Here is a 20464-nt window from a genome sequence, read left to right as displayed (position 1 = left end):
CTCTGCTACAATGTGTTTTGTGTTGGTCTGCCTGAACCCTCACTGGATTCCAGGGAGTGGCCACTAGGCACCAACACCCTGGCACAATCAATGTAAAAATGATCAAATCTGTTCACACCCGGGGTTGAGTAAGGAAAGTCAACTGTAATGTACGCAGAAGTCTGAAGGCTGTTCTCATCAGAAGACAGTACACACAGCAAAGAAGCCTTATGAAGGGTTTCTTTTGGCCCATCTTGAGAAATAGAATATATTCATCTTTACAAATACAGTATTCTGATCAGTGCGTTATTATTACAGTAAATAAATTACGCTTTATTTCTTTAGATTAGTAACACTACACAATAGTTACAATACAGCATGAAAAAAACAAGGCAAGAAAGGCACTCTTGGTTTATATAAAATAATACAAAAATGTTAAATATTATTGACAAGCTGAGCTCTGACAACATTTGGATCATTTTTTATATTGCTGCAATAAAATACAGCTGTTAAGGCACTTAGTTTATACTACATGTGCATCACTAACACCATATTTCAGCAGAGCCCAGGTCAGGTGCATTAATATGTACGATACCTTAGGAAAAAAAATGTTTTAATGTATTTGTGTGCAAAAATATATTACAAATTACAAGAGGAAAAGCTTTAGTTACGTCATACTTGTTTGCTGACTTAAAACATACATTTCAACATACATTTCAATGTGATTTATGTTGTAAAGGCAGTTTAACAACAGAATACATGCAATGCTGATTTAATTTTAAAAATATAAATATATTTAAGGTGATGTAGTATAAAATGTAGTGTTTGCTTTAATATGTTGAGGTTTAGATGCTCTCTGTACTGTACTGTAGATGTTAACAAACCTGGAAGTGGACACCACTGTGTTACAAACTTGTTAGCTATTACTGTACATTTGTGATTGGTCAGGTGCAGTTGAAGGACGAAGACAGTGATTCTCATTGGTCTTCTTGGTCGTTATTGCAGTCTCCACACAGGATCTGGTCACGGTCGGGGAAGAAGCCAGCCCCAACCAGAGAGACGGAGCAGCGGGAGCACTTGAAGCAGGGCTGGTGCCATTGACGATCCTGGAAAGAAATATACTTCCCCTCGCCAAACCCTGGAGGGAAATAAAACACACTCGTTAGCATCTATAATAGAATACGGTTGCATTTCAAATGGCATCTTATTTCCTATATAGCCCTATGGGCCCTTGTCAAAAGTAGTTCACTATAAAGTGAATAGGGTGCCATTTGGGACATAGTCTACATCTACAAAGAGACCTTTGACGCTCACCTGGATTGACAGCTGGGCAGTAAGAGAGACATTACATAACACAAAGAAATTACATTCTGAACATTAAGTTCTGTGGGTTATTCTATGGTTGGCTACAATAATAGCCCTGCTGAGGATCTGCCAGGTCTCAGAGGTCCCTGTGTTTAATTGAAACATTGGCATTCTAAACATAGCCGCAAGTCTTACTAGTATATTTACAGTACGTCTGTGCTCTGGCATTTGCATGGGTTGGTACAAAGTGACATAATGGGGAAGACATTGAGTGCATCCCAAATGGCATTCTATTACCTTTATAGTGCACTCCTTTTGAACAGAGCTCCATGGGCTATATAAGGTTCCATTAAAGGACAAAACAGTGTCTCAAATCAATCCATATTATCTAGTCGAATGGAGAATGTACTAACCTGTAATGGGCGAGTTACAGGAGGCACACTTCTGTGCGTAGATGCTGCTGAAGCACTTGACACAGTAGGGTGTGTCTCCCTGGGAGGTGAAGGGCTGGCCGGCCAGTGGGATCTTACATCCTGTGCACACGAAACACTCTTTGTGCCACGTCTCATCCTTGTAGCTCACACCCCCTGTTGCCAGTGCCTACGGAGGATACATACCCATCAACCTCACCCACTTGATCTAGCAAGTCTTTTTCACAATGAACCTATCTACTACTGTGAGCATGTCACTAACAGTGACAGGGAGAGGATAATGAAGGTTAGCAGTTGATTTGAGAAGACCCTGGTTCACCTTTTTGCAGTGGCTGCATCGCGGGGCGAACCTGCCCTCGTAGCACGGTACACAGTAGTAGTGGTCTTTGTCTGGGATGAAGGACTGGGCACCGATGGGCTTCTCACAGCCATGGCACACAAAGCAGTTCTCGTGCCATGCAGAGCCCTCATACTCCAACTTCTTTGAGCCTGACAGAGGGAGGAGGGAGAGGGGGGATAGATAGGGAGGAGAGAGAGAAAGAAGAGAGACAGAGAGAGCAATAGAGACAAAGAGAAAGAGACACAGACAGGTTTTGTATAATTCAGTCTGTCTGCAAGAGTCATCATCTGAGTAGTCATCCCAAGTTTGTGTGCCATGTCAGCCACTTTAGTTCGGGGTTAGATTGTCCAACCTCAGCATTGCATAATCTCCAAGTACTCACACTACTGCCATTGCCAAAACAGGATGATTCAGTAATAACTGAACCGGTTTGTACACAGACTCAATATACCTCCCAGTCATCTCATGAAGTATAAATAATATTACAGTATTTTACCATCAAGAACGCTTGTGTGGTGTTACATCAAGTCAGGGCCGAATGGCTTTATGAAAGGAGGTATTTCAGAATTATGGTTTATGGGTGACTGTTATTGGAACCTCTGACTTTAAGCATGTGCAGTTTGGTCTTCCACAAATACACACTTCCTCCATGTATGTAATAAAAGTAGCCAAAATAAAACAGCGAGCCATGCCTATGAAAATGAACATCAGACCTCTTAATCATTGCTCTTGTTTTACGAGCTTTGGGACCTGAAATGCGCACGTGGGGAGGTCGACCAGTGGAACGTGTAACCGCCTGAATTTTTTAAAAGGGCGAGGGCACAGTGTAGTGTTTCACTGCGTTCCACTACAGAAACCTAACAAAACGACTGCTCAGTTCTGCAGAAACTGTGGAGAAATAACACCACACCCCACCCTGTCCAGATTAAACCCTATGTAATTTGCAGTCATCTTGACGCCCACCCCCGCTGATAGAGTAATGCTGCCATGCAGTCACAAAGACCCTCGGGACAGAATTCAACAGTGAGGCACTTTCAGTCGAGCGAGCAGACAATTGCAATGTCACATCTAAGCTGTGTCACACCCTAGCTGCTCAACAACAAAAATGCATTCGCCTTTCTATGGGAATGTCCCAAATGGCAAACTATTCCCTACGTAGTGCACTACTTTTGACCAGGGCCCTGAAGGTAGTGCACTACATAGGGAATAGGGTGCCATTTGGGACACAGCCTATGCCGTCCACGACTTGATGTGAGAACCCTTACGTCTACCCTTTAGTGACACTGACTGAAGCAGTGCTGCTTACTCTGTAATAACCATGAGAGAGGTTTCCCAGGTATTACACACCTGGCATTGATACAGATATAGGATCTTCATTTGAGCCAGTTTGCTACAGCAGGAAACTAAATGACAAACTTTAGAAGCCTTTTTAAACCTCAAATACACTACAAGTTTTAATATCCTGCATTGCGGAAAAGTTCTCTTGCAACAGTGTGATCAAATTATGATCCTACGTCTGTAGGTGTGAGAACAGGAGTTGAGTAACCACAGGCCAAAGCATCACCAGTTAGGCCTTTTTAATGCACTTTTATGCCACAGCAACTATGATGGATGTGTAACCAGCCTAGCGCGGCACAGCTCAGCTCGACTCAGCTCAATAATGTCAAAGGGTGTTGTGCAAAGGAGGACGGGCTCGTGGTAATGGTACTGGAATGTTGTCAAATATTTCAAACACATGATTTGATGCCATTCCATTTGCTCCCCTCAGCAGCCTCCACTGGTGTTGTCATGTATCCCTGCACGTTTTTGAGAGTTTCGATTAGTACCTCCTACTAATCATGGTAAACAGTATCAGGTTTGTGTACCTGGCATAACGGTCTTGTCGCAGGCCACACACTTGGAGGAGAACTCATTGCAGTAGCAGTCGTTGCACAGCAGCGCCTCCTCCTGGCTGGTGAAGGGCTCGTCTGCCAGGGAGCGATCGCAGCGGAAACAACGGAAACAGTGTTCATGGTAATGTCTGTCCTCATAGAACAGCTCCTGGAGAGGGAGAGGAGGAGTGAGAGGGATGGACCCAGGCAAGGCAGGTCAGAGTCCGAAATATTTGGATTGAAAGACCATTCATGTTAATGGTAGCTGGTGGGCCGAGATATCGGATGACGGGCTCATTGTAATAGCTGGAGTGGAAATGGAAACCATGTGTTTGATGTGTTTGACACCTTTCCTTTCCGTTCCTTCCATTCCAGCCATTACGATGAGCCCGTCCTTCTATATCTCCATCCACCAGCCTTCTCTGGTTCACATTCATCATTTATGTTTATATGACAATGAGCTAGATTAGATCTGTTAACAAGGAGGTTTTAGTGAATAACTCTAACTTCAATATAAACCATTTGAGTAAATATTGAAACAGTGTCCACAAAGGGATTTTTTTATAATCCACCTCTTATATTCCAGATCAACTGTAGTGCAAGCAAACACTGTTAACACACATCGCATGATTAATGTCTCGCTTTATGTTCGGGGTGAAAACAATAATAATCCATTTTATTTGACACGTTGGTGGGTTTTCACAGTGTTAGTAAAAGGGAATTGGACAGAGAGGGAGGAGTACTGTAAGTATTGTGTGGAGAAGGAGGAGGGCCAAAGCTAACAGGAGATTTATTTACTGCCTGTCCCTCTGAGAGAGTCCATAACTCAGGGGTCACCCGTGCCCTGTGGCGTCTAAGGGTGTTCCCTTCAGCCCTGTGTTTTCATTCGACTCTAACCAAAAGGCCTTAATGTCGGCCTGGAGCAGCTCAAAGGGGATTTTCAGATGTCTTGGTATTAGCCAAAAGAGCAGGAAAGTTGTGTTTTCCAAGAACTCCAGCTCTTTAGAAGCCATTATAATCGAACAGATGGACAAGGACAAATGCGCACATACACACACGCACACACTTGTGTACGTACACAGAAGTAAAACCTCAGAAGTGAGCACACATTCAAACAACTGTAGACAGAAAGCATCCACTTGCCACATGTAAACACATTCATACCCACAACATATGCTAAACACATTTACACCCACACACACAAAGACAGATCAAGTTTATGCTTACCCGTGCATTGTGTGCGATGAGCTCCTTGCACTCCTGACATGTGTTGGCATACAGGCGGTCATAGCAAGGGATGCAGTGGGGAACGTCCTCCACTTGGATGTATTTGCGTCCGTACAGGGACTCCTTGCACTCGCCACAGTCAAAACGGTCACTCATGTTGTCTTATCCCTGATTCACCTCCTGAAAGGAAACATCACAACCACAGTGAGTGAACGTTTGCTGAGCAAAGGAGGAGGGGAAGGAGGAGAGCACTGTGAACGTGTGAGGGACGAGGGGGAGGGGCAGTGAGGGGTGTGAGAGAGTGAGGAGAGGGAGAGAAATCATTAATACAGACATTGTCATCCTACAAGAATCATGCTAATTTGGTATAGAGCAGGCCGAATTCACTCTATTAAATTCATCAAAACAGGAATATTTTACATTTGGCTAGAAACGGAGAAAAATTTACTCCTGTGTGCTACCCCCACTAGAATCCCCATCCCCATACAGCTTCTCCATTCTGTAGGGGGAAATTAATCATTTCCATGCCCAGGGACATGTACTAGTCTGTGGCGACCTACATTCCAGAACTGGACAAGAACCTGACATCCTCAGCACACAGGGGGACAAACACATACCTGTAGGTGACAGCCTTCCCTCCCACATATTCCCCCTAGGCACAACTACGACAACATAACCAACAAAAACCGGTCACAACTCCTGCAGCTCTTTCGCACACTGGGTATGTACATAGTCAATGGTAGGCTTCGAGGGGACTCCTATGGTAGTTACACTTACAGCTCATCTCTTGGCAGTAGTACTGTAGACTACTTTATCACTGACCTCAACCCAGAGTCTCTCAGAGCGTTCACAGTCAGCCCACCTACACGCCTATCAGATCACAGCAAAATCACAGTCACAAAATCACAAAATCACAGTCTACTTGAACAGAGCAACATTCAATCATGAGGCATCAAAGCCAAAGGAACTGAATAATATTAAGAAATGCTATAGATGGAAGGAAAGTAGTGTGGAAACCTACCAAAAAACAATTAGGCAACAACAAATTGTAACCCTTTTAGACAACTTCCTGGTCAAAATGTTCCACTGCAATAGTGAAGGTGTAAACTTGAAAGTAAAAAACCTAAACAATATATTTCAGCTCTCAGCTTCCCTATCAAATCAAAAAAATTCCAACAGAAAACTGAAGAAACTGAACAACAATGACAAATGGTTTGATAAAGAATGCAAAAACCTAAGAAAGAAATTGAGAACCCTATCCAACCAAAAACACAGAGACCCAGAAAACCTGAGCCTACGCCTTCACTATGGTGGATCACTAAAACAATACAGAAATACACAACGGAAAAAGAAGGAACAGCACGTCAGAAATCAGCTCAATGTACTTTAACCATGTCTGGGAAAATTGGAAAACACTAAACAAAGAACAACACGAAGAGTTAGCTATCCAAAACAGAGATGTATGGGTAAACCACTTCTCAAATCTTTTTGGCCCTATAACAAAGAACAAACAGCAAAAACATATACATGATCAAATACAAATCTTAGAATCAACTATTAAACACTACCAGAACCCACTGGATTCTCCAATTACATTGAATGAACTACAGGACAAAATACAAACCCAAAAAGGCCTGTGGTGTTGATGGTATCATCAATGAAATAATAAAATATACAGACCACACATTTTAATTGGCTATACTTAAACTCTTTAACATCATCATCGGCTCTGGCATCTTCTACGATATTTGTAACCAAGGACTGATCACCCCAATCCAAAAAACTGGAGACAAATTTGACCCCAATAACTACCATGGGATATGCGTCACAGCAACCTTGGGAAAATCCTTGGCATTATCATTAATAGCAGACTCATACATTTCCTCAGTGAAAACAATGTATTGAGCAAATATCAAATTGGCATTTTACCAAATTACCATACGACAGACCACGCATTCACCCTGCACACCCTAATTGACAAACAAACAAACCAAAACAAAGGCAAAGTCTTCTCATGCTTTGTTGATTTCAAAAAAGCTTTTGACTCAATTTGGCATGAGAGCCTGCTTTACAAATTGATGGGAAATGGTATTGGGGGAAAAACATACAACATTATAAAATCCATGTAAACAAACAACCAGTGTGCGGTTAAAATGGGCAAAAAACACACATTTCTTTCTACAGGGCCGTGGGGTGAGACAGGGATGCAGCTTAAGCCCCACCCTCTTCAACATATACATCAATGAATTGGTGAGGGAACTAGAACAGTCTGCAGCACCCTGCCTCACCCTACTAGAATCTGAAGTCAAATGTTTACTGTTTTAAATCAAATCAAACTTTTTTTGTAAAATGCTCCGAATACAACAAGTGTAGACTTTATGCTTACTTACAAGCCCTTAACCAACAGTGCAGTTCAAGAAGAAGAAAATATTTACCAAGTAGACTAAAATAAAAAGTAACACAATAACAATAACAATAACGAGGCTATATACAGGAGGAACCAGTAACGAGTCAGTGTGCGGGGGTACATGCTAGTTGAGGTAATCTGTACCTGTAGGTGGGGGCGAAGTGACTTTGCATAGGTAACAAAGAAACAGCGAGTAGCAGCAGTGTACACAAGGGAAGGGAGGGGAGGGAGGGGAGGTGGGGGGGGATCAATGTAAATTGTCCGGTGGCAATTTTATGAATTTTCCAGCAGTCTTACGGCTTGGGGGAAGAAGCTGTTGAGGAGCCTTTTGATCCTAGACTTGGCGCTCCGGTACCGCTTGCCATGCAGTAGCATAGCTAACTGGACTGGAGTCTCTGACAATTTTATGGGCTATTATATAGGTCCTGGATGGCAGGAAGCTTGGCCCCAGTGATGTACTGGGCCTTTCGCACTACCCTCTGTAGCGCCTTACGGTCAGATGCCGAGCAGTTGCCAGACCACGCGGTGATGCAACCGGCCAGGATGCTCTCGATGGTGCAGCTGTAGAACTTTTTGAGGATCTGGGGACCCATGCCAAATCTTTTCAGTCTCCTGAGGGGGAAAAGGTTTTGTCGTGCCCTCGTCACGACTGTCTTGTTATGTTCAGACCATGATAGTTCGTTGGTGATGTGGACACCAAGGAACTTGAAACTCTCGCCCCACTCCACTACAGCCCCATCGATGTTAATGGGGGCCTGTTCGGCCCGCCTTTTCCTGTAGTCTACGATCAGCTCCTTAGTCTTGCTCACATTCAGGGAGAGGTTGTTGTCCTGCCACCACACTGCCAGTTCTCTGACCTCCTCCCTATAGGCTATCTCGTCATCGTTGTCAGTGATCACACTGTTGTGTCGTCAGCAAACTTAACGATGGTGTTGGAGTCATGTTTGGCCATGCAGTCGTGGGTGAACAGGGAATACAGGAGGGAACTAAGTACACACCCCCGAGGGGCCCCAGAGTTAAGGATCAGCGTGGCAGACATGTTGTTGCCTACTCTTACCACTTGGGGGCGGCACATCACGAAGTCCAGGATCCAGTTGCAGAGGGAGGTGTTTAGTCCCAGAGTCCTTAGCTTAGTGATGAGCTTCGTGGGCACTATGGTGTTGAATGCTGAGCTGTAGTCAATGAACAGTATTCTCACATAGGTGTTCCTTTTGTCCAGGTGAGGAAGGCCAGTGTTTAGTGCGATTGAGATTGTGTCATCTGTGAATCTGTTGGGGTGATATGTGAATTGGAGTGGGTCTAGGGTTTCTAGGAGGATGCTGTTGATGTGAGCCATAACCAGCCTTTCAAAGCACTTCAGGCTACTGTCATGAGTGCCACGGAGCGGTAATCATTTAGGCAGGTTACATTGGCTTCCTTGGGCACAGTGACTATGGTGGTCAGCTTGAAACATGTAGGTATTACAGACTCGGTCAGGCAGAGGTTGAAAATGTCAGTGAAGACACTTGACAGTTGGTCCGTGCATGCTCTGAGTACACATTCTGGTAATCCGTCTGGCCCAGCGGCTTTGTGAATGTTGACCTGTTTCAAGGTTTTGTTTACATCGGCTACCGAGAGCATTATCACACAGTCATCCAGAACAGCTGGTGCTCTCGTGCATGCTTCAGTGTTACTTGCCTCGAAGCGAGCATAAAAGACATTTAGCTCGTCTGGTAGGCTTGCGTCACTAGGCAGCTCGCGTCTGGGTTTCCCTTTGTAGTCCGTAATAGTTTTCAAGCCCTGCCACATCTGGTGAGTGTCAGAGTCAGTGTAGTAGGAGTCAATCTTAATCCTGTATTGACGCTTTGCTTGTTTGATGGTTCGTCTGAGGGCACAGTGGGATTTCTTATAAGCGTCCAGATTAGTCTCCCGCTCCTTGAAAGCGGCAGCTCTAGCCTTTAGCTCAATGCGGATTTTGCCTGTAATCCATGGCTTCTGGTTGGGATATGTACGTACAGTCACCGTGGGGGTGACGTCATCAATGCACTTATTGATAAAGCCGATGACTGAGGTGATGTATTCCTCAATGCCGTTGGATAAATAATAGAACATATTGCAGTCTGTGCTAGCAAAACAGTCCTGTAGTGTAGCATCCACGTCATGTTTGCTAATAATCTGGTGCTTCTTTCCCCAACCAAGGAGGGCCTACAGCAGCACCTAGATCTTCTGCACAGATTCTGTCAGACCTGACAGTAAATCTCCGTAAGACAAAAATAATGGTGTTCCAAAGGTCCAGTTCTCAAGAACACCAATACAAATTCCATCTAGGGCACCGTTGCCCTACAGTACACAAAAAACTGTACATAACTCGGCCTAAACATCAGCGCCACAGGTAACTTCCACAAACCTGTGAACGAGCTGAGAGACAAGGCAAGAAGGGCCTTCTATGCCTTTAAAAGGAACATAATATTCAACATACCAATTAGGATCTGGCTAAAAATACTTGAATCAGTTATAGAACGCATTGCCTTTTATGGTTGTGAGGTCTGGGGTCCGCTCACCAACCAAAAATTCACAAAATGGGACAAACACCAAATTGAGACTTTGCATGCAGAATTCTGAAAAAAATATCCTCTGTGTACAACGTAAAACACCAAATAATGCATGCAGAGCAGAATTAGGCCGATACCCGCTAACTATCAATATCCAGAAAAGAGCAGGTAAATTCTACAACCACCTTAAAGGAAGCGATTCCCAAACCTTCCATAACAAAGCCAGGGAGACATCACCTACAGAGAGATGAACCTGGAGAAGAGTCCCCTAAGCAAGCTGGTCCTGGGACTCTGTTCACAAACACAAACAGACCCCGCAGAGCCCCAGGACAATTAGACCAAATCATGAGAAAACAAAAAGATAATTACTTGACACATTGGAAAGAATTTACAAAAAAACAGCGCAAACTAGAATGCTATTTTGCCCTAAACAGCCCCCGTGGCAGAATACATGACCACTGTGACTGAACCAAACTTAAGGAAAGCTTTGACTATGTACAGACTCAGTGAGCATAGCCTTGCTATTGAGAAAGGCCGCAGTAGGGGGACCTGGCTCTTAAGAAAACAGAGAAAACAGTGCACACTGCCCACAAAATGAGGTGGAAACTGAGCTGCACTTCCTAACATCCTGCCAAATGTATGACCATATTAGAGATACACATTTCCCTCAGATTACACAAATCCACAAAGAATTCAAAACAAACCCAATTCTCATGAACGCCCATGTCTCTTGGGTGAAATACCACAGTATGCAATCACAGCAGCAAGATTAGTGACCTGTTGCCAGAAGAAAAGGGCAACCAGTGAGGAACAAACGCAATTGTAAAAACAACCCATATTTATGTTTATTTATTTTCCCTTTTGTACTTGAACTATTTGCACGTAATATGACATTTGTAATTTCTTTTTTCTTTTGGAACTTTTGTGAGTGTAATGTTTACTGTTCATTTTTATTGTTTATTTCACTTTTGTTTATTATCTAGTTCACTTGCTTTGGCAATGTTAACATAGGTTTTCCATGCCAATAACGCCCTTAAATTGAAATTGAAAGAGCGAGAGAAAGAGAGAGAGAGAGAGCGAGAGAGGAGTGAGAGAGAGGAGAGAGAGAGAGGAACAAGAGAGAGATTCCCATGCAACAAAAAAAATGTATGTACCTACAAGTAAGTATCCAAGGCAACCAGTCAACAGTAGGATAGGATGACCTTTAATGCCCCAGAGGGGGAAATTGTCTGCTGCTGTATACAAAATTGACACTGTACAAAACACACACAACATACAGGGCATTCGGAAAGTATTCAGACCCCTTGACTTTTTCCAAATGTTGTTACATTACAGCCTTATTCTAAAATGCATTAATTACAGATTGTTCCTCATCAAGCCCATAATGGAAACAGTTGTTTACAAATGTTTGCAAATGTATTAAAAATAAAAAACAGAAATACCTTATTTGCATAAGTATTCAGACCCTTTGCTATGAGACTCGAAATTGAGCTCAGGTGCATCCTGTTTCCATTGATCATCCTTGAGATCTTTCTACAACTTCATTTGAATCCACCTGGGTAAATTCAATTGATTGGACATCATTCGGAAAGGCACACACCTGTCTATATAAGGTCCAACAATTGACAGTGCATGTCAGATGCAAAAACCAAGCAATGAGGTTGAAGGAATTGTCCGTAGAGCTCCGAGACAGGATTATGTTGAGGCACAGATCTGGGGAAGGGTACCAAAAACTGTCTGCAGCATTTAAGGTCCCAAGATCATAGTGGCCTCCATCATTCTTAAATGGAAGAAGTTTGGAACCACCAAAACTCTTCTTAGAGCTGGCCGCCTGGCCAAACTGAGCATTTGGGGGAGAAGGGCCTTGGTCAGGGAGGTGAACAAGAACCCAATGGTCACTCTGACAGAGCTCCAGTGTTCCTCTGTGGAGATGGGAGAACCTTCCAGAAGGACAACCACCTCTGCAGCACTCCACAAATCAGGCCTTTATGGTAGAGTGGCCAGACAGAAGCCACTCCTCACTAATAGGCACATGACAACCCGCTTGGAGTTTGCCAAAAGGCACCTAAAGGACTCTCAGACCATGAGAAACAAGATTCTCTAGTCTGATGATACAAGATTGAACACTTTGGCCTGAATGCCAAACATCACATCTGGAGGAAACCTGGCACATTCCCTACGGTGAAGCATGGGGCTGGCAACATCAAGGTGTGTGGATGTTTTTCAGTGGCAGGGACTAGGAGATTATTCAGGATCGAGGGAAAGATGAACGGAGCAAAGTACAGAGAGCTCCTTGATGAAAACCTGCTCCAGAGCGCTCAGGACCTCAGCCTGGGGTGAAGGTTCACCTTCCAACAGGACAATGACCCTAAGCACACAGCCAAGATAATGCAGGAGTGGCTTCGGGACAAGTCTCGGAATGACCTTGAGTGGCCCAGTCAGAGCCCGGACTTGAACCCGATCTAACATCTCTGGAGAGACCTGAAAATAGCTGTGCAGCGACGCTCCCCATCTACATTGACAGAGCTTCTGCAGAGAATCTGCAGAGAAGAATGGGAGAAACTTCCCAAATTCAGGTGTACCAAGCTTGTGGTGTCATACCCAAGAAGACTTGAGGCTGTAATCACTGCCAAAGATGCTTCAACTAAGTACTGAGTAAATGGTCTGAATACTTATGTAATTTTTCAGTTGTTTGTTTTTTACAAATGTGCAACGTTTTCTAAAATACTGTTTTTGCTTTGTCATTATGGTTTATTGTGTGTAGATTTATGAGGGGGGAAAAAAACATTTAATCCATTTTAGAATAAGGCTGTAACAAAATGTGGAAAAAGTCAAGAGGCCTGAATACTTTCCGAATGCACTGTAGTACATACATTGCACGTCATACATGTTGAACACGTCTCGTACAACCAAATACAGTGCCTTGCGAAAGTATTCGGCCCCCTTGAACTTTGCGACCTTTTGCCACAATTCAGGCTTCAAACATAAAGATATAAAACTGTATTTTTTTGTGAAGAATCAACAACAAGTGGGACACAATCATGAAGTGGAACGACATTTATTGGATATTTCAAACTTTTTTAACAAATCAAAAACTGAAAAATTGGGCGTGCAAAATTATTCAGCCCCCTTAAGTTAATACTTTGTAGCGCCACCTTTTGCTGCGATTACAGCTGTAAGTCGCTTGGGGTATGTCTATCAGTTTTGCACATCGAGAGACTGACATTTTTTCCCATTCCTCCTTGCAAAACAGCTCGAGCTCAGTGAGGTTGGATGGAGAGCATTTGTGAACAGCAGTTTTCAGTTCTTTCCACAGATTCTCGATTGGATTCAGGTCTGGACTTTGACTTGGCCATTCTAACACCTGGATATGTTTATTTTTGAACCATTCCAGTGTAGATTTTGCTTTATGTTTTGGATCATTGTCTTGTTGGAAGACAAATCTCCGTCCCAGTCTCAGGTCTTTTGCAGACACCATCAGGTTTTCTTCCAGAATGGTCCTTTATTTGGCTCCATCCATCTTCCCATCAATTTTAACCATCTTCCCTGTCCCTGCTGAAGAAAAGCAGGCCCAAACCATGATGCTGCCACCACCATGTTTGACAGTGGGGATGGTGTGTTCAGCTGTGTTGCTTTTACGCCAAACATAACGTTTTGCATTGTTGCCAAAAAGTTCAATTTTGGTTTCATCTGACCAGAGCACCTTCTTCCACATGTTTGGTGTGTCTCCCAGGTGGCTTGTGGCAAACTTTAAACAACACTTTTTATGGATATCTTTAAGAAATGGCTTTCTTCTTGCCACTCTTCCATAAAGGCCAGATTTGTGCAATATACGACTGATTGTTGTCCTATGGACAGAGTCTCCCACCTCAGCTGTAGATCTCTGCAGTTCATCCAGAGTGATCATGGGCCTCTTGGCTGCATCTCTGATCAGTCTTCTCCTTGTATGAGCTGAAAGTTTAGAGGGATGGCCAGGTCTTGGTAGATTTGCAGTGGTCTGATACTCCTTCCATTTCAATATTATCGCTTGCACAGTGCTCCTTGGGAGGTTTAAAGCTTGGGAAATCTTTTTGTATCCAAATCCGGCTTTAAACTTCTTCACAACAGTATCTCGGACCTGCCTGGTGTGTTCCTTGTTCTTCATGATGCTCTCTGCGCTTTTAACGGACCTCTGAGACTATCACAGTGCAGGTGCATTTATATGGAGACTTGATTACACACAGGTGGATTGTATTTATCATCAATAGTCATTTAGGTCAACATTGGATCATTCAGAGATCTTCACTGAACTTCTGGAGAGAGTTTGCTGCACTGAAAGTAAAGGGGCTGAATAATTTTGCACGCCCAATTTTTCAGTTTTTGATTTGTTAAAAAAGTTTGAAATATCCAATAAATGTCGTTCCACTTCATGATTGTGTCCCACTTGTTGTTCATTCTTCACAAAAAAATACAGTTTTATATCTTTATGTTTGAAGCCTGAAATGTGGCAAAAGGTCGCAAAGTTCAAAGGGGCCGAATACTTTCGCAAGGCACTGTACATAATACATATTGCACACACTGCCCTTACACATTCTGTCAGCGGCATACTAACAGATCAGCTTAACTTATTGCTGTTTAGACACCATGGACCTCCAAGGTCCTAGCCTGGTCCCAGATCTGTGATTTTGAACACTCCATTTTTATTGTCAAGCCAAACAAGGTTTTGCATTACAATTCCATAAGAAGTTGGCAAGAGAACATAAAACAGATCTGGCACCCAGGCTGCCAAGGCCCCTGATTCACCCTGGGAAACATTCCTGATTACATGTTCTAATCAGGTGATTGACATCTTGTGTGGTGAATAGGGAGGACGGGATGGAAATAAGCCTGACAGCTCTACTATACTGAGACAATCATAACACCCTCCGGCTGCTTCTTACTGTAAGTCTGTAGGGAGCTGCAAGAGTATGTGACACGAGGTCAGATACATGTACCCCAGTAGCTTTCCTATGGAACGGGAAGGGCAAATAGGGTCCAAAAGGGTACATATGGGCTGTGTCTCAAATGGCACCTTATTTCCTACATAGTACACTACTTTGACCAGAACCATATGGGCCCTGATCAAAAGTAGTGCACTATATAGGGAATAGGGTGCCATTTGGGAAGCATACATAGTGTAGAGTAGCAAAAGTGGGGGGATAAAGGTTGGAATTACATGAGTGGAGAAAAGTCTCAAGAGTTCAGGTAACACAGGCTCAAGAAAACAATGTCAGGAACATGGCATTGACAGAGACTCTAAAGGCAGACACATAAATGTTTCTCTTGGAAGACATTTTGTTTATTATATTTTCCCTCTTTTCAAGGAAAAGAACACCCTTGAAATGCTTTCAGAATGTCAAAAAGCAATGAGCGCGGAGAAGGATTGTGGGTTCAATGATGTGCAGCGGAGATTCAGGCGGTAGGTTTTAAAAGGGGGAGTGAATGGAAGGGAAAGCTCTGGGGTGAAAGGTTTAGCAGCTCCCACTCAGCAGACAGAGCTGAAGTCACAGCCTCACAGGCTCCATGTCCTAGTGGTGATTGAACCCAAGAACTGGACTGAATCCCAAATGGCACCCTATTCCCAATACCTGTATAATGCACTACTTTTGACCAGGACCCAAAGGGCTCTGTCCAAATGTAGTGCACTTTATAGAGAATTGGGTCCCATTTGGCACGCGGACATGGAGTTCCTAATGAAGCAGACCTCATTTCTTGGAAATGCATTTTGCACACACAGGGTTGGCTTGATATAAAACAGGGGGGAATCAACCATTGCTCATGAAAGGAATTCCATCCCACAGTTGCGGTTGTTTTTTTACAGGTATTGAGTTAAATGTACTAGAACCCAAGTTATTTGCGTCTGGTCAATTAAGGAGTCGGCTCAGCAGTGGGGTGTACGTGCCATTCAAATGGCTAGCCTCAGACTTTATTTACCATTATTGCCACCATTTATACATGATGGCAAGCACACAAGACAGAAGACCTGGCAAAAGAACAACTTCTGTTTTATCCACCCTATTTGTCTCTTTTGTTTATAATCAAGCAACTGAAAACTTGGCTAACCTCCACAACATGTCATAGCAGCAGAGCATTTGTAATGGGAACATTCAGCCATATCCTCCTCCCCCATCAGCTAGGCTGCATCAGCCTAAAGAGGTTTGAGGCTTTACAAGGTCAAAGACACTTGGACGGAACACAAAACAGACAAGTCCATCAAACTCCATATCTGTTTCATGTCCGTTTAGTGTGAGAGCGGTGGAAATCAGCTTGACTTCCCCTGCTAATGTCTCTCAAGAGGTTAGGCTTCTAGCTATTCTAGTTCATCCATCCCTAAAACCACTGCACTGATACAACAATGGCCTTCCTTCCGGGCATAGTCCCCACACAGCACGACATCTGCAAATACGTTATTTGTACTCCACCTGTTGTGTCGACACGTATAAGCATTATGACATTCCTTTCTATCTTTTGAAAGTGATACAAATGTTAACCATAAAAATGTATATGTCTGACCATAATCAAAATACAAACCACTCCCTTTCTGTTGGATGATTTCTATCTATTGCGTCTACCCACCCACGGACAATATTTCTATCTTTGTTTAAACTCAATTTCAGCTCATTTATGCAATGTCCAGACCGTTCTGTTATAATAAGAGCTACTGAACAACAAAGAGCTATTCCCAAACAGCATGTCCTTTCCAGCTGTCGAGGAGATGACTGACCCTGAATGAGCCACGTCGGCATGGATACACTCCCTCTGTGGTTCCTCATCCTTACGACTGATGGTTGTGTTACACATGAACGTGACCCGGGTATAGAAACGATTTAGAGGGAATGCCTCAAAAATAGAGCAAGGAGCAGCAGGATGGGCACATGCAAATACACGTACACACGTACACATATCGTAACACAGAGTAGCTGGCTAGCATCATTGTTTTCGGAGCCACAGATGCATTGGACCTACCCTTCACTGAACAGAAATATAAACGCAGCATGTTGGTCCCATGTTTCATGAGCTGAAATAAAAGATCCCAGAAATTGTATGTATCCACAAAAAGCTTATTTCTCTCATATTTTGTGCACAAATTTGTTTACATCCCTGTTAGTTAGTGGGCCTGTCTGCCAAGTGGGTGGGCCTATGCCCTCCCATGCCCATCCATGGCTGCACCCCTGCACAGTCAGTTGAAATGCATAGATTGTGACCTAATGAGTTTATTTAAATGTGCTGATTTCCTTATATGAACTGTAACTCAGTAAAATCTTGGAAATTGTTGCATGTTGCGTTTATATTTTTGTTCAGTATATATAAATGTATCTGTGTCTCTGCGTCCTGCTCCCAGTGAGTGGTTAAGTCAAACAGAAATCCATCAGTGGGACACATATTTTTCTCTCCTAGCACACTTCTGTTATAACTCTGCATTTCGCACCTCCAGCCACAGCAGACACGTGGATATTCTTCAGTGATATATTGTCCACGCTGGTGAAAGATTAATCGGAGTCATCAACTCTGAAGACTTTGTACTGTGAGCCAGACAGCAAAACATACTCTCCCTCTTCGTCTCCCACATGGCCCAACAACAGACCAGGCCGCTCTCTGTCCCTTCAAGGTTCTCTGAAGTTGTTTTCTTTCTAACCTGACATTTTTTCAGAGTGCGGTGCCAGTTGTAACCGCATGAGCCATGTGAGTTCTACTGCAGGACCAATGGGGCTCTGGTCAAAAGTAGTGTACTGTAAAGGGATTAGGGTTCCATTTGGGATGCACACGGTGTGTTTATTTTCCCAGCAGAGGAGTCTAGTGTACCCTATGCTTTACAACCCAGAATGTTCCATGATGAAACCCTATGACACCAATGAGCAAGAGAAAAGAGAAAGGAGTCTTTGTATGAAATGGAACAATCCTACAGTAGTGTGTAGGTAGCCTATGATAACATTACCAGTTTCTTCCTAGGATTCAAAAAAAGACTAATCAGCTGGTTGTGCTTGTTGACATGTGCTGGGTGATGTATTGCGCTTTCCACTGACATTCAAATTAGAGCCCTGCACAAGCATGAATTTAATGCCTGAGTCCTACCCATACATGCAACGTTCAGGCCAGAATGCTTTGGCCAAATTTAAGGCTCTGCCTGAAAAAAAAAAGAAGAAGAAAAAAAAAAAAAAATCTTTGTTAGTATGCATTAGCTGCTCGTCTCTGTCTGTCCCACACTCCCTGCGCTTTTCGCGCTGCATCCGTTCTGTTGCTGGTCTCAATGATGAGACTTGAGAGAGCAGTTAGCTGTTAGCTAGATATTTTTCGTCTCTCTAAACTCAACAAAACTCAAGGAACAATATTATTTTATAGGGATGGGCATGAGTATCGAGTACTTGAGCACTCGAACGGACGTCAACATTTGATCTTTAACCAGATACAGTGGGGCAAAAAAGTATTTAGTCAGCCACCAATTGTGCAAGTTCTCCCACTTAAAAAGATGAGAGAGGCCTGTAATTTTCATCATAGGTACACTTCAACTATGACAGGCAAAATTAGAAAAAAAATCCAGAAAATCACATTGTAGGATTTTTTATGAATTTATTTGCAAATTATGGTGGAAAATAAGTATTTGGTCACCTACAAACAAGCAAGATTTCTGGCTCTCACAGACCTGTAACTTCTTCTTTAAGAGGCTCCTCTGTCCTCCACTCGTTACCTGTATTAATGGCACCTGTTTGAACTTGTTATCAGTATAAAAGACACCTGTCCACAACCTCAAACAGTCACACTCCAAACTCCACTATGGCCAAGACCAAATAGCTGTCAAAGGACACCAGAAACAAAATTGTAGACCTGCACCAGGCTGGGAAGACTGAATCTGCAATAGGTACGCAGCTTGGTTTGAAGAAATCAACTGTGGGAGCAATTATTAGGAAATGGAAGACATACAAGACCACTGATAATCTCCCTTGATCTGGGGCTCCACGCAAGATCTCACCCCGTGGGGTCAAAATGATCACAAGTACGGTGAGCAAAAATCCCAGAACCACACGGGGGGACCTAGTGAATGACCTGCAGAGAGCTGGGACCAAAGTAACAAAGCCTACCATCAGTAACACACTATGCCGCCAAGGACTCAAATCCTGCAGTGCCAGACGTGTCCCCCTGCTTAAGCCAGTACATGTCCAGGCCCGTCTGAAGTTTGCTAGAGAGCATTTGGATGATCCAGAAGAAGATTGGGAGAATTTCATATGGTCAAATGAAACCAAAATATAACTTTTTGGTAAAAACTCAACTCGTCGTGTTTGGAGGACAAAGAATGCTGAGTTGCATCCAAAGAACACCATACCTACTGTGAAGCATGGGGGTGGAAACATCATGCTTTGGGGATGTTTTTCTGGAAAGGGACCAGGACGACTGATCCCTGTGAAGGAAAGAATGAATGGGGCCATGTATCGTGAGATTTTGAGTGAAAACCTCCTTCCATCAGCAAGGGCATTGAAGATGAAACGTGGCTGGGTCTTTCAGCATGACAATGATCCCAAACACACCGCCCGGGCAACAAAGGAGTGGCTTCGTAAGAAGCATTTCAAGGTCCTGGAGTGGCCTAGCCAGTCTCCAGATTTCAACCCCATAGAAAATCTTTGGAGGGAGTAGAAAGTCTGTGTTGACCAGCAACAGCCCCAAAACATCACTGCTCTAGAGGAGATCTGCATGGAGGAATGGGCCAAAATACCAGCAACAGTGTGTGAAAACCTTGTGAAGACTTACAGAAAACATTTGACCTCTGTCATTGCCAACAAAGGGTATATACAAAGTATTGAGACACTTTTGTTATTGGCCAAATACTTATTTTCCACCATAATTTGCAAATAAATTCAATAAAAATCCTACAATGTGATTTTCTGGATTTTTTTTTCTCATTTTGTCTGTCATCTGTGTACCTATGATGAAAATTACAGGCCTCTCTCATCTTTTTAAGTGGGAGAACTTGCACAATTGGTGGCTGACTAAATACTTTTTTGCCCCACTGTATATATTTTTTCAAATACTGTAAAACTATTGAGTAAAACTTTCGTCTTGAAGACAACATTTATTTACTTTGACTTTAGTGTTCCGTTTGTACATGTGTATTTGTGGGGTAAAACAATAAAGAAACCAAGCCATGCATCAAACATTACTTATTATTAAACTCCCTTTCACCTCCGTGTCTCGCTCACTCAGTTGCGTTCTGATCTCTCCCTCTACACCAGTGGCATGCATTCATGGATGCCAAGGGGAGGCCAGTCTTCCCCAAAAAATTGACCAAGAAAAATATATATTTTTACATTTCTCTTTCGATAAATAATCTTTCTGTGTTTCATAAATTTCCTGCCATTCACAAG

General features: G+C 43.2%; 1 protein-coding gene across 1 annotated transcript in view; it reads right to left on the bottom strand.

Moving 5' to 3' along the window:
- Positions 1-285: 285 nt before the first annotated feature.
- Positions 286-20464, bottom strand: part of LOC110488077 (four and a half LIM domains protein 3) — a 29844-nt gene continuing 9665 nt past the window's right edge. The window contains exons 2-6 of the mRNA XM_021560064.3: positions 5154-5333; positions 3921-4095; positions 2035-2204; positions 1698-1884; positions 286-1117 (exon numbers count right to left, since the gene is read on the bottom strand). Coding sequence (XP_021415739.1) covers positions 957-1117; positions 1698-1884; positions 2035-2204; positions 3921-4095; positions 5154-5309 — 849 coding nt within the window. The 5' untranslated portion in view covers positions 5310-5333 and the 3' untranslated portion in view covers positions 286-956. The remainder of the gene's footprint in view (positions 1118-1697; positions 1885-2034; positions 2205-3920; positions 4096-5153; positions 5334-20464) is intronic.

The sequence above is a fragment of the Oncorhynchus mykiss genome, chromosome 30, assembly GCF_057628025.1.
Source record: "Oncorhynchus mykiss isolate SJ-2025 chromosome 30, ASM5762802v1, whole genome shotgun sequence".
Taxonomy (NCBI): Eukaryota; Metazoa; Chordata; class Actinopteri; order Salmoniformes; family Salmonidae; genus Oncorhynchus; species Oncorhynchus mykiss.
The sequence above is the reverse complement of the archived record's forward strand: the minus strand, read 5'-3'. Positions and strand labels throughout refer to the sequence as shown.